This window comes from Xenia sp. Carnegie-2017, unplaced genomic scaffold, assembly GCF_021976095.1.
Source record: "Xenia sp. Carnegie-2017 unplaced genomic scaffold, XeniaSp_v1 HiC_scaffold_14, whole genome shotgun sequence".
NCBI lineage: Eukaryota > Metazoa > Cnidaria > Anthozoa > Malacalcyonacea > Xeniidae > Xenia > Xenia sp. Carnegie-2017.
Window position 1 is genome coordinate 4,902,923 of NW_025813447.1, and position 13,074 is coordinate 4,915,996.

General features: G+C 37.1%; 2 protein-coding genes and 1 non-coding gene across 3 annotated transcripts; all 3 read left to right on the forward strand.

The window, feature by feature from the left end:
* The first annotated feature begins 52 nt into the window (after nucleotides 1-52).
* Nucleotides 53-171, forward strand: LOC124435743. The gene has a single exon (XR_006945140.1). It is a non-coding gene; the product is annotated as a 5S ribosomal RNA (ribosomal RNA).
* A 2,607-nt stretch (nucleotides 172-2,778) lies between these two features.
* On the forward strand, nucleotides 2,779-7,994 carry LOC124434957 (TBC1 domain family member 25-like). Its single transcript, XM_046984914.1, is given in 7 exon segments — nucleotides 2,779-2,908; nucleotides 3,132-3,235; nucleotides 4,698-4,840; nucleotides 4,965-5,289; nucleotides 5,291-5,342; nucleotides 5,423-5,824; nucleotides 6,983-7,994. Coding segments are annotated over 7 exon segments (1,797 nt in total). The 5' UTR covers nucleotides 2,779-2,863; the 3' UTR covers nucleotides 7,709-7,994.
* A 1,917-nt stretch (nucleotides 7,995-9,911) lies between these two features.
* Nucleotides 9,912-13,062, forward strand: LOC124435421 (alpha-2C adrenergic receptor-like). Its single transcript, XM_046985357.1, has 2 exons — nucleotides 9,912-10,041; nucleotides 11,055-13,062. The coding sequence occupies exon 2, from the start codon at nucleotides 11,099-11,101 to the stop codon at nucleotides 12,665-12,667; it is 1,569 nt and encodes a 522-aa protein (XP_046841313.1). The 5' UTR covers nucleotides 9,912-10,041; nucleotides 11,055-11,098; the 3' UTR covers nucleotides 12,668-13,062.
* The last annotated feature ends 12 nt before the right edge of the window (nucleotides 13,063-13,074 follow it).

Genomic DNA, 13,074 nt, shown 5'->3' on the forward strand with positions numbered 1-13,074 from the left:
TATATTGTTTTATATTGCTGCATTTAAATAAAAATAAAATTGCCAACGTGATGTCTACGACCATACCACGAGGAAATCACCGGTTCTCGTCTGATCACCGAAGTTAAGCCTCGTCGGGCGAAGTTAGTACTTGGATGGGTGACCGCCTGGGAATACTTCGTGTTGTAGACTTTTTTAGATTTTTTCTTTTGATCAAAACTTACGAGGAAGTTTTATATAATAAATACACATTATTAAGACAATTCTCTCATTTATTGTCCAGTAGAATATTATTGTTATTGAAATACCCTGAGATAACGTTTCAGAAAGGATCAACATAAGACAGTTAAAATTTTTCTACCACTACAAATTTTTCTTCCATTATTTGGAAAACTTTGTAATTCACTGCAAAAAGGGAAATGAGCTACGCAACATAGTTTGAAGCGAGATCATTATGCATTTGGCCGAGTTGCCAAAATTTTCCACCTCGGAATTGAAGTGAGCTTTATTTCTAAGCCAAATCGTTGATAACAAAAAAAGATAACAAAAAATAACGTCGTTCGTCGTTTTCAATTATGAAACTCTTTGCAACAATATACAGCCAACTGGACGACATACTAAAGGCTTAAAAAAGTTTTCAATGATTTTATGAAGTGCAAAACAGGTTTCATTTCCGTAAACTAATGCTTATCACCAAAGGCGTGGTGGAGCTACTGCCACTTCAATAATTTTGCTGCCATTGAAATTTGTTTTCGAATCCCCTACGCACTTTATATCTCCGTGACTTCAGTGGAAATCAAATACCACTACCCCTCATCAAACACATGCTACGCGATCCCTGCTTCAGACAGTGAAATTAAAGCACTTTCTTGCAGTTTAGACCTTCAATGCTGCGTGCAACAAACGAGGATTTATTTGTCGCGCGGCAAGGCTTTTGTGACGTAACATAATGAGTAAAACGGCAACCATAGACGCGATCATTGATGATAACAATACAACATCTTTTGGCATTGAACAAAATATGGAAGAAACTCACGACAGGAATGAAACAGAAGCACAAAACATCATAAGAAATTGGTTCGAAAAACGTTCGCTTGATAGAGAAAACCCGGACATTGTGAGCTTGACAAGTGACGCAAGGTTTCACTCTATTTGCAAAAAACTCGAGCAAGTCGAAGGCGAAATAAACTCATACGAGCAACACCACAAACATGAATGGGAAGTCAGCCCGGGGAATGAAAAGAGAGAAATTTCGTTGCCCAAACTTAAAAGGAATGATAGAACTGAGCAGTCTAAAGATAGAACGTTGCTTGTTGCAGATATCACTAGAATTTTACACGAAATCAAGCAACATTTTTAGCTTGAATCTGTTCAGCGCAGAGAGTTAGTAATCGGTATTTACTTTTTGTTACAAATTTCATCATTAATGTATCTTTATCAAAATAAATATTAAATTAGATATTATATTTAAAGATAAAAACATATGAGTATGCCCGAAAACTATCTAACGTCAAGTTTCTTTAATGTACTGGCTTCAAACATCATTCAATGTGAATTACTAAGAAGTGAAATTTTAATTTTATAGTTCATTAGTAATAGTCAATGGTTCACGTTTGAATATCAAAACTGAAAATGAGGAGTGTAGATGTACAAGTGGTTAGACTGTGCTTGTACATTCCACCAATCAAACACGAAAGTTTGATGTGAAACATATATTTATTCTGTTTACTGCATAATTTGTCAGAATCAACCGAATTCAGGATAGATCTTATGTTTATTATGACATGACTTGACATTAAAAAGCCTTCGATTATCTATTCATTCTTTTGCCCTTTTTCGTTTGGATTTTCGAAATAACAGAGAAGTGCTTAGGACTTAACTGGTTGTACTAACCTCTAACAGGATAGAATCATCGCTGGAAAAAACAATTTTGCATGTGAATTTCAGCTTTCCAATGCCCAATTTTCTTATGAGCCAGAGCATCTAAACTTTTTAAAAATGTTTGAACTTTAAACTCTAAACTTTTCAAGTATTAATGCATTCATTCTGCCTCCATAAGCTATTTGAATTCTTGACAATATTATTGGTGGTCTTCATTCCTTCTTTCGAAATATCTTGTTTTCAATGTTCGCTGTTTTCTAGTAAGGTATTTTGTGAATTTGATTTCTTAGGACAAAAATTTTATCTTTGATGGTCTTTGACGTGTTGCAAAGTGTTTTATTCTTTGCTCCTTTCACATACTTGCAATGCAATGGTGACCTAGCAAAACCTAGTAAAACAGCTCTTTATCACAAATTGACCTTCAAAACGAATTCTTCCCGACAGCATCCTGGAGATGCATCATGTCATCACCTGCAAGTATGGATGGTCTTTGACACGTTGCAAATGAGGAATCAACGATTTATACATCATTTAACGCAAACGACAACTTTTTTAAACTTTTTTAATGCGTGCATGTTTCGGCAAACTTATGTATCATATTTCATTCTAAATTAACTCTATTTAATATATAATAAACCTTTTAATAACCTCGTTTTCTCGGTCTTTACTGAGAAATATCGGACCACTGTCTTTTTGTACAAACCTCGCCCTACGGGCTCGGTCTGTACAAAAAGAACTCGGTCCGTTATTTCTCCGTAAAGATCTCGAGCTCTGTTATTAAAGGCTTAATAATACATTGTATAGAATAATTTTTCTGTAAGGGGTGTGTGTTTATTTGACGACGGTCACCGCCTCGCGTGTATTGATCTTGCGTGTATCGAGTAGCGGCCAACCGCGTGATACCACGCGCTGTAAAAAAGGAGGCATTGTTTACAAACAGATATCTCCGTAAGTGAAATTTTACTCCACAGTTAATTAATGATTGGAAAATTCACAGTGTGAAATGAGTTCGATTGCCGAAATAAACGCTGTAAGGGTAAAAGTGTGTGTAAGTATATACAATTTCAATGCTTTGATTTTTTATCTTTTTGTTAAAATTTATTAATTGATTATACCTGTTAAAGCGTTATTATTCATGTGTAAATAGAATCTTGTCTTTATTATTCACATCTGGCTCCTAAAACTGCACTAATTTCGTTTTTAATTTGTCAAATTTTTCATTACCTCTTTGTCCAATAAGATGTGAAGACGAAACTTTTGTATTATTATAGCTGGAAGAAAATCCGGAAGACATCCGTCGTTTTGTGATTGATCCGAACATTACAACGTACAATGACTTGTGTAAATGGATTCAGCGAGCGTTTTATGTCCAAAGGTATTATATAATGACATTATAACCCACACAGTTGATGGGTGGTCTTGCGCAAAATGTAGTTGATTATTAACCATTAAACAATTAAGATTTTATATAAATTACATCATTTTTTAAATCTTCATTATAAACAGTTGTCATTGAAGGCATTCATATTTATCCACCATCATCCGCTATTGGTAAATAATCATTCCTCTAATCTCTCAGGACTGATTCATAAGAACTTATAGATCTCAATATGTTTACGAAATCAGTGAAGGGACTCCAGCACCATAGCCAGCCTGTAAGTCAACACAAAAAATTGCATAACTGAACTAATAGGCAGGCTGGCTTTGCCACTGAGTCTTTCCCAAAATTTAACAATCATGAAGAAGCTAGCATTAATGTTTGTGTTGTATGATCTCATGGTGAAGGAAAGAAGCAGGAAACTTGTGTTTGTGTTGTATGATCTCATGGTGAAGGAAAGAAGCGGGAAACTTGTTGATTTATGATTTGATTAAGATTCAAATGATGAAATATACAAGAAACATGTATGTTTGTAAACAAGCATTGAGAGGAATTCCTTCACAATTGCATCATGCAACAGGACATTTCTACTGTCCTCTAACTATCTTTTCACTTTCACAAAAAAGATGACAGATTTTGCTAATTTAAGTCTCCCCTGTATTTACAGTAAACGGAGATCCCTTTCTGTCAAGTTGCAGAAGGGATAGATCACCCATCTTCATAACAGACTCTTTTATAGCAAGTCCCTTTATTACCTCAATAAAAGAGTCTATTTAAGCAGAACTATTGAACCATAGAAGGTGGGAATCCAGTGGCATAGCCAGCCCACAAATTTGTTCATACCATGTAAATTTTCTTCATTAACATTATTCATTCAATGTTTGTAGATTTAGATTGTCCAGGTTGGTGAAGTCTAGAGAAGGACTGTTTTTGTTGTTGTTGACTGACGTTTCAACAACCTTAGCGGTAGTCATCTTCTAAGTCAATTATTCATTCCTTCAGAAACTTATTGTTTTTACAGTGAGTGTAAACCAAAAAATTTATATTGCATGAAAAACTTGTGTGCTGGCTATGCCACCAGTGGTGAGAACCCAAGCCCGACAATGTACATTTCTCAGCAAAATTATTATTTATTTTGCAAAATTAAGTCAATTGTCTTTCCAGTGATTGAACACAAAAATACTTGCATTGTAGTAGCAAAAAACGGGCTGGCTTTGCTACTGTATGAATCACAACAACTACTCTAGACTTTCTAACGAAGTGGCACCCCCTGGAACCTCATGGGGTCATGGTAAAATTACCACATGAAAAAGTTGGCTTTCTATCCTTTTGGCCAAGGGACTAACCGGCCAAAGGGGTATACAGTCCTGTTGACTGATGAAAAGTTTGAAGGGTGCGCTGTTTTCTTTTTCTGGGTGTTTTACTTATGTTTTAAAAACGTATACATTATTTTGTACAGGCATGTAGAAATCTTCTACAGACTTTTAAGGAGAGGTCGCCTGACAAACACTGCAATTACATCCGACGACGACCTTCACGAAGCGATAATGGCAACAACAAATTCTCCCTACCTTGAAATTGCGACTCGTGTCGTGGACGGACGTAAGCGAACTTGTATTTTGATAACTTTCAGCATTGAAATAAGACACGCACGAAATGATATGATTAGCTTTTTTAGTTGACTTGTACTTTGAAAAGTGATTTTTTTTCAATGATGTATTTTTAGCTATCGTGGAAAACAATAGCAATGATTGGATAGTACTGAATGCATTTGATATTCCCATGATAAAAGACATAAAATCATTTGGTAATAAACTCACCCTACCCATTGCATCTGCCTTACGGAAACGCTTTGAGAGCACGTTCTACCAGATAACCAGCGCATTCGTTGACACAACGCGCAAGACTCCGCTGGGTGTTGACGATTGGTCGACGCACCTCGACGACGATGGCCGCTTGATGAACCCCAAAGATTTGTGGGTGATTGTTTTCAACTGGGGGATCGAACCTCAATTACGGCATTACGTGTGGAAACATCTCCTGAACGTTTTCCCCGGATTTGACTCAAACAGAACGAGAAAAATTCTTGGCGATGAAATGTAAGGTGAGGACGTGCTGCAAGTTTTTATGGTATTTAGGGGGGGATTTTTACATTTCTACATCTCGCTATTCAAAAATTCCCAGGTGTACTGGAAAATGCTAGCCTCGTGGAAAAGAGAAGATCAATTGTCAAAAACCAAATCCCTCAGAGACATGGTGTGGAAGGATGTCACCCGTACAGATAGGACTTACCCATACTTCGATGTCCCTGACGACCACGATCATCTGACGTCATTGTTCAACATATTGGTCACTTACGCCGTACTTAACCCGGATGTGTCGTACGCGCAAGGCATGAGCGACCTAGCCTCTCCGCTGATGGTTGTCATGGACGATGAGGCCGTGGCGTTCACCTGTTTTTCAGCGCTCATGGCGCGCTGTAAGAAACACTTTCTTCCAGACGGCAAGGCGATGTCTTTAAAATTTGACCATCTCACGCAATTGGTGCAGAAATTTGATCCAGAGCTGTACAAGTGTCTGTTAAAGGTGACCATGTAGTAACCATTTATTTTCAGTCAATAAAAGAAGTACTAAGACATCCTGGCGTAAGACAAGTATCAACTGCTACGTAAGTCATACATGTCTTCCCTTCATGACGCATGCATGAAGTAAATGAAGTCACACATGTATGACGTCGACAAAAATCAGGGAAGATGAGTAACATCAACATAAGACAAGTGAACACATGAATGATGGAGGCACATGACATTGGAAAACAAGGGAAGACATGTATAACGTAAACATAAACATAACACAAAGAAAGACATGTATAACGTAAACATAAACATAACACAAAGAAAGACATGTATAACGTAAACATAAACATAACACAAAGAAAGACATGTATAACGTAAACATAAACATAACACAAAGACATGTATGACGTAAACATAAACATAACACAAAGAAAGACATGTATAACGTAAACATAAACATAACACAAAGAAAGACATGTATGACGTAAACATAAACATAACACAAAGAAAAACATGTATAACGTAAACATAAACATAACACAAAGAAAGACATGTATAACGTAAACATAAACATAACACAAAGAAAGACATGTATAACGTAAACATAAACATAACCTAAAAAGAAAGACATGTAAATAAACATAAACATAAAGAGACATGTATAAAAACATAAACATAACAAAGACATGTATGACGTAAACATAAACATAACACAAAGAAAGACATGTATAACGTAAACATAAACATAACACAAAGAAAGACATGTACAACGTAAACATAAACATAACACAAAGAAAGACATGTATAACGTAAACATAAACATAACACAAAGAAAGACATGTATAACGTAAACATAAACATAACACAAGGGAAGACATGTATAACATGAACATAGGACAAGAGAAGACATTTACGATGATGGCTGGACATATTGAGAAGACGTGAATGACGTAACTTAAGGACAGTGGCGTAAGTCAGCTCACAAATTTCGTCATGCAATGCAAATTTTCTGTGTTCGCTTACTCTGAAAACAATAGTTTTCTGTAGAAGGAATAACGATAATGCTTAAACATATCCCATGGGAACACAAGTGACATGTAATCCCAAAACAAGGGAAGACAAGTGAGCATTAAAACCATTAACTAAAGGCATACCTATATATTTTTAGGTTGATGCAGATGACATGTTTTTTTGTTATCGATGGCTTGTTCTTGATCTCAAACGTGAGTTTCAATTTGACGATGCCCTTTGGATTATGGAAGTCATTTGGAGTTCTTTACTGCCCCCACCTCCTAAAGATATACTCCAGTCTCCAAGCACCGAGACGTTTAACACAACGAATAACCTCTGCAATAACTCCAGTGCAATCTTGCGTTCAGAGGGTTACAACTCGTTACCATACTCTTATCACTCGCTCGTGTACGCAAACGACGACGAAAATTTTACTGATGAAGCGGAATGTTCACTAGTAAACCTGAACGATTTTGACGGGAAACTGGAATTGCTTAGTTTACCAGATCCTTATCATTTAGGCGACGGAAATCCGTTCGTTTTGTTTATATGTCTCGCCATTCTTATGCTAAATCGCGAACGGGTTTTTCAAGAGCAGGACTACAACTCTTTAGCGTCGTCTTTCGACAAAAAAGTACGGAAAAACGACGCCTTGAAGGTGTTGACAAAAGCGAGGAAACTTTTCTCCCAGTATCTGCAACATTGCGAACTTGTTGACAACAACGAATTTGTTTCGTTACAAAAGACGAGCAAAACAAAAGAAAAAGAACTATCGTTGTCGAAGGAGACTTCGTCCTCGAAAGACGCTTCTTCGTCGTCCTCGTGGTTCGACGATAATTCGTGTGCAATTGTGAAGAAGTCGAGCCTAGAGATACAATGTTAATGGCCACACGCCATGCCGTCGACTTCCAGGATAATAGTAAAGAATGGTTCGGCATTGCCGTTCATGTTTGAGAATGCTGTGTATTTTAAACTTTCCAATCATTCACTTTTACTTTACACTTTGGCAATGATAACTTCAAATTTCTCTGATAGAAATGAACAAATTCACGGCAGTCGCCATTCACGGCAGGATAAAGCATTGTTCAAGCAAAGGAGGATTAATTCACGAATCAACTTCACTGATAAATGACCTACGCTCTAACCATTAAAAAGTTATATATTTTTCATTTGTGGTCCAACTTCATATCTTAGCGTTTTCTTCCTGCAATCTGATTGGCTGTGCAAGCGGTGCGTTTGAGTCCGTATAAGACTTCAGAGCCGTTTTTTAGACCCCGTGACATAAGTCAGTAAACGACATATATACCTTACAGACTGTAGTAAATTAATTCTTGTTCATTTGTATGACACCCAACGCTGACTCCTTGCTGACAACTTTGCTTAACGTTTACACTATTGTGTGTCTATATAGTGTTATGTCCGTTGAAATAGCAGTGATCTTCTTCAGGTCTCTCTGTTTTCAGCTCTTCTTTTTATGTTGCTATATCCAATCATCGTCCTTCATTTTCGTCTTTTGCCTTCAACTCATATTCCCTGCGATTACTTCTTTTACCAAGTTATCAACAACAAAAATGATGGATGCAATTTACCTCTTTTTTAGTTATGATTTTATCAAACAACTCTTCCTTTTCATCTACCATTATCAGCACTTCCTTATTCGTTTTTGCCTTCTATCTAGCTTACTTCCTTTATCCATCCTTCTATCTAGCTTACTTCCTTTATCCATCCTTCTATCTAGCTTACTTCCTTTATCCATCCTTCTATCTAGCTTACTTCCTTTATCCATCCTTCTATCTAGCTTACTTCCTTTATCCATCCTTCTATCTAGCTTACTTCCTTTATCCATCCTTCTCCAAATCATTCACATAGTGCAACTAAACCACGATCAATAGGTTGTTGCGCGTGGATTATAAGCAATTTTATATTAAGAACAACGTCCGTGAAAACCTTTTTAAATTTTAGATTAGATTCAAAAATCTTTATAGTTTATAAACGAAAATAAATCCCTTCACATTGAACACTAATGAAAGAAACGTTGATCTTCTGCATGGTAATGTTATAATGAAAATGGTATATAAGAAATATATGCACTTATTTCCTTATTCTTGAGACATAATGAAGACGGTACGTCAGAAATAATGTACTTCATCTAGTTACAGTGAGGATGATACATAAGTAATCAATGTACTTGATCTCCTTATACTTATGTACTAACGAGAGTCGTACATCAGAAATCAACGTGATTGTTTTCCCTAATTTTCGAATGCTTATGTAATAGTGAGGATATCCAAGCAGCAATAGCGCTGGATCACCTTAAACTTAAATTTCATTGTGACGATGTTGCATGAGAAATATATTATACATGATATACATGTCATAACGATAATGAACATAAGAAGTCAATATAGTTGATCTCTGTGTCTTTATGTCATAGTGAGAATATTAAAAATGACGACGGTACATGTGTGCAAAATCAATGCACTTGACATGCCTTCCATATGTGTCTCTTAAGATCAATAAATATAAAATATTTATACTGTTTATACTCACACCTGTGGGAAGATGTTATGTAAAAAATCAACGTTGTCAATCATAACGTTTTAATGCATGCTGTGAACGCGATACACAGGAAGTCTATAGGTTTCGTAAAGTTCGTCTGAAGATGCACAAAAATAGCACTTTTCTGATGCACAGTGCTTATGACATACGCATGCGCCTCCGTATCCCAGAAGAATTGCAACTGATTTGACTTTTTCAAAATCTGTAAGATATAAGCCTTTTTAACCCCATGCTCTATTTATAATCTTTTCGAAATGTATTCACTGCGCGCTCAAGCCGGCGATAACAGCTGCACAACGCGGAAGTTTTCGTGAGCTATTTCACGTTTTTCTCTGTCGTATTCAGGAAGCTCCATGTGCATTTAAAAAGTGCTGACAGTTGACACACGCCCAACTTTGTTTTAACATCTTGAAAGGCAATTTCAAAATTCCTTAACGCAAGAGACTTTTCGCAAATTTCTGCGTATTAAAGATAAAAAGTCTTGTTTACTTTGTGGCACCGCAATCTTTCTCGAGCAATATCTTTACGTCATGTAATTGCGCTGTGTGCTAGGGAAGTTAATCAGTCGTTGGGCCGTCGCAATTAAGACAGTGTAGTTTATTTTAGACGTTCAAAAGCGTGTGTACGACGGACAAAAAGATCGATTCTCCACGAAAGGTAAGCGGAATGTCTAGATCACATCAACTTCATCTCAAAAACCTAATTTTGCAAATAAAACTTTCGATAAATCGAGATATGTAATGTAATGTACCTGTTTGCATACATGATTTTCGACATTGCGTTAGTATAAATGTTATTGGAGTGAAGATTTCGCCCCTGCAACGAACGGTTGTTTAACCTGATAAATGGTCAATTTGCAAAAGCTTTGACAATGCCTTTAAAAAATTTTTTCCAAATGTGATTCATATGTTTTTGTAATTGTGTGTATAGAGAAAAACCACAATCGGAGAAATCATCTTAAGCGAGTAAAATCGTTTGTTTCAGCGATCAAAACAACTTTCGTGTATTTTGCTACAGAAAAAACTTTTCAGTGCAGAAAGGCAATAACAATTTAATGCAGTATGTTAGGCAAACACAAAATTATGACACACGAAATATAATAATTAAAATTTCATAACGGCTGTTCGGAAATTGAATTCGTCTCTATTTACGTATACAGTTCAATCTCAAGAACATTCTAATGATTCTTTTGCGGTTAAAACAAAGCACAACAAATCAGAACATTTGAAGTTAAAGGATGATTATGTAGTCAGGTGCCAACGCGTGCATCAGTCATATGAATGTAAGAATTTCAACATTGTTGACCTGGATAATGCCCGATATCGCTTTATGGATGTTTTAGAGAGATAATTGAATCTGATGAAGGCTCACGTTCTTATAAAAACCCTAAAATGGATGTACGGAGTAACGGCAGCAGTTTAAAACAGATAACAATCTGTTTCCGTTACAGTTAGTCTGAAAAACAAGAGTGTTCTAAATTATCATGAATAAACATCGACTTCATATCAGCGATCAAAAATAAAATAAGCGAAAAAACCGTAAAACTACGCGGATGATTTTCCGCCATTTTTGCGAATCAATTCACGAACTAAAAAAAGACTCAAAACAGTTCCAGTAGATGGTTGATCCGTCAAATATCTAACACTGTATAATTTCTTCGTCGATTTTAGTTTCACAGCTAGAAGCAGTCGTTTCTAATGGTCCAATAACAAAAATGGAGAATGAGACAAGGAACGACGATGACTTATGGTCAGGAAAATGTTTCAAGGATGATGGTGTTTATTATTCGCTACTCGTCGTCGTCTCTTTCTTAACTACATACATAAATCTTGATGTTATCTTCACCATGGCCTCCAACAAAATGCTTCAGACGAAGAGAAATGCATTCCTGCTTAGCCTCAGCGTTTCAGATCTCATGACCGGACTGGTTTCCATTCCCCTTCATATCGCCTCGAACTGTCTTAATCAGCAGTTGCAAACTCTAATCTTGGCACAAGCCATCTGTTTCCGCTTTTTGGCGATTTCAACCATGCTGAACATCCTCATGATTACGATCGAAAGGTATATTGGGATACTCTATCCCATTAGATACCAAGTTATTCTCACGAAGACTCGCATGTGTATTCTGGTCACGTTATCGTGGGCGACTTCGATCTCGGCAGCCCTCGTGTCCTGCTCGTGGCTTATTACAGTGCCAGCCGGCAACGAAAACGTCCCTATGAGAGAGGCTCAATTCGAAAGAGCCTATTTCCTTTTCTCATTTGTGACATTCTTTATTCTACCACTATTCACAATGGCTATCCTGTACGCCAAAATGTTTCGTACTATCTCCAAAGCAAAGAGTCTCGAATCGAAGGCGCGGACGTATTTGAAAAAATTCGAGCGTTCGCAATCTTCCACACCGCGAAGTCACCTCGAGATACGAATCACGCGCCCACGGAGTGTTACAGTTGATTCCTATTTGAACCGTCCGTCTAGGTCTGATTACTTCCAAACATTATCACAGACTCCTACGAGCATGCGCAGCAGTTCACATTTAGCTGTTCATGAAAATCTGGGTAGTCTTCCGTCTTCTCCACATTGCTGTGAAACCCAATTACCGATGCTTATCACGGCACAAAAAGATTCATCAAATAAGCTGTCTGAACCGAAGCATGCACGACGTTTTCCGAAGTCCCCTCATCTAGAGCTACCTGTTAACGAGGCAAGTCGTTATCCCAAACATCATGGATCTTATGACCGCTTTCTCAACGTAAAAAACAAGTTTAAGTCAACAACTTGGCTGACAAACTCGACCCAGTCCATCGAGCTAACAAGAAGTGCAGAGCCTATAGGGAAATACCGAAGTGATGACGTAATCATTAATCGTCGAAAAAAAGAACACTCTTCGCTTGCTGACAGATTTTCCGATGTGTGCGAGTCAGCAGTGACAAAACTGCGCATGCTTAGACATGGAAGCAGTGAGGACCGTTGGAGTACAACAAAGATCAAAGGGGAGCATCGTGTACTCTTGGTATTCGTGACAATGTTGTCGGTGTTCGCTTTGAGTTGGATATCTTGGTACATAGTGGTCCTCGATTTTATGTACGGGGTCCACATACCGTCAGTGGTGTTGGATTGTTTTGACATCTTACGCTTCTCCGTCTCATTCGTCAACCCCATTTTGTATACGTTTTTCAAGAACGACTTCCGCTCTGCGTTCAAAAGGAGATTGCAGAAACTTTTTGTGCCCGCCAAAGACGCCAAATACAAACAAGAGTCGAAGGAAAAACTCAAATGCTAAATAAAAATTTTGCAGTAGCATTTCAACAATCAAGATATTAACTATTACTACAAGCACGTAACTCATGTAAATCGTTACTCTATCACTCCGTGCATAAACAAAATCGGTAGATGAAACCGCATGCACTTTCGCTAATATATACCAATATATCCGTGAGCAGGGCTTTGAATAGTCAACAGCAAATGTATTAGATGCAAAAAATTTTGATTCACTGTTCACATGACGTAAATTTTATACAAAAAGCTCTAAACTAAAGTATCACCAGTATCACCCTACGCTGTGGCAAAAAATTCAAAGTCTCATCACAAATTTGCTGTAGAGATTGCTTGTCTTTGTGTACACTTCATCTCAAAATAACAAGTCTTTCATGCGAGCAATATCGCAATCGCAAATTACGATCTCGTGAA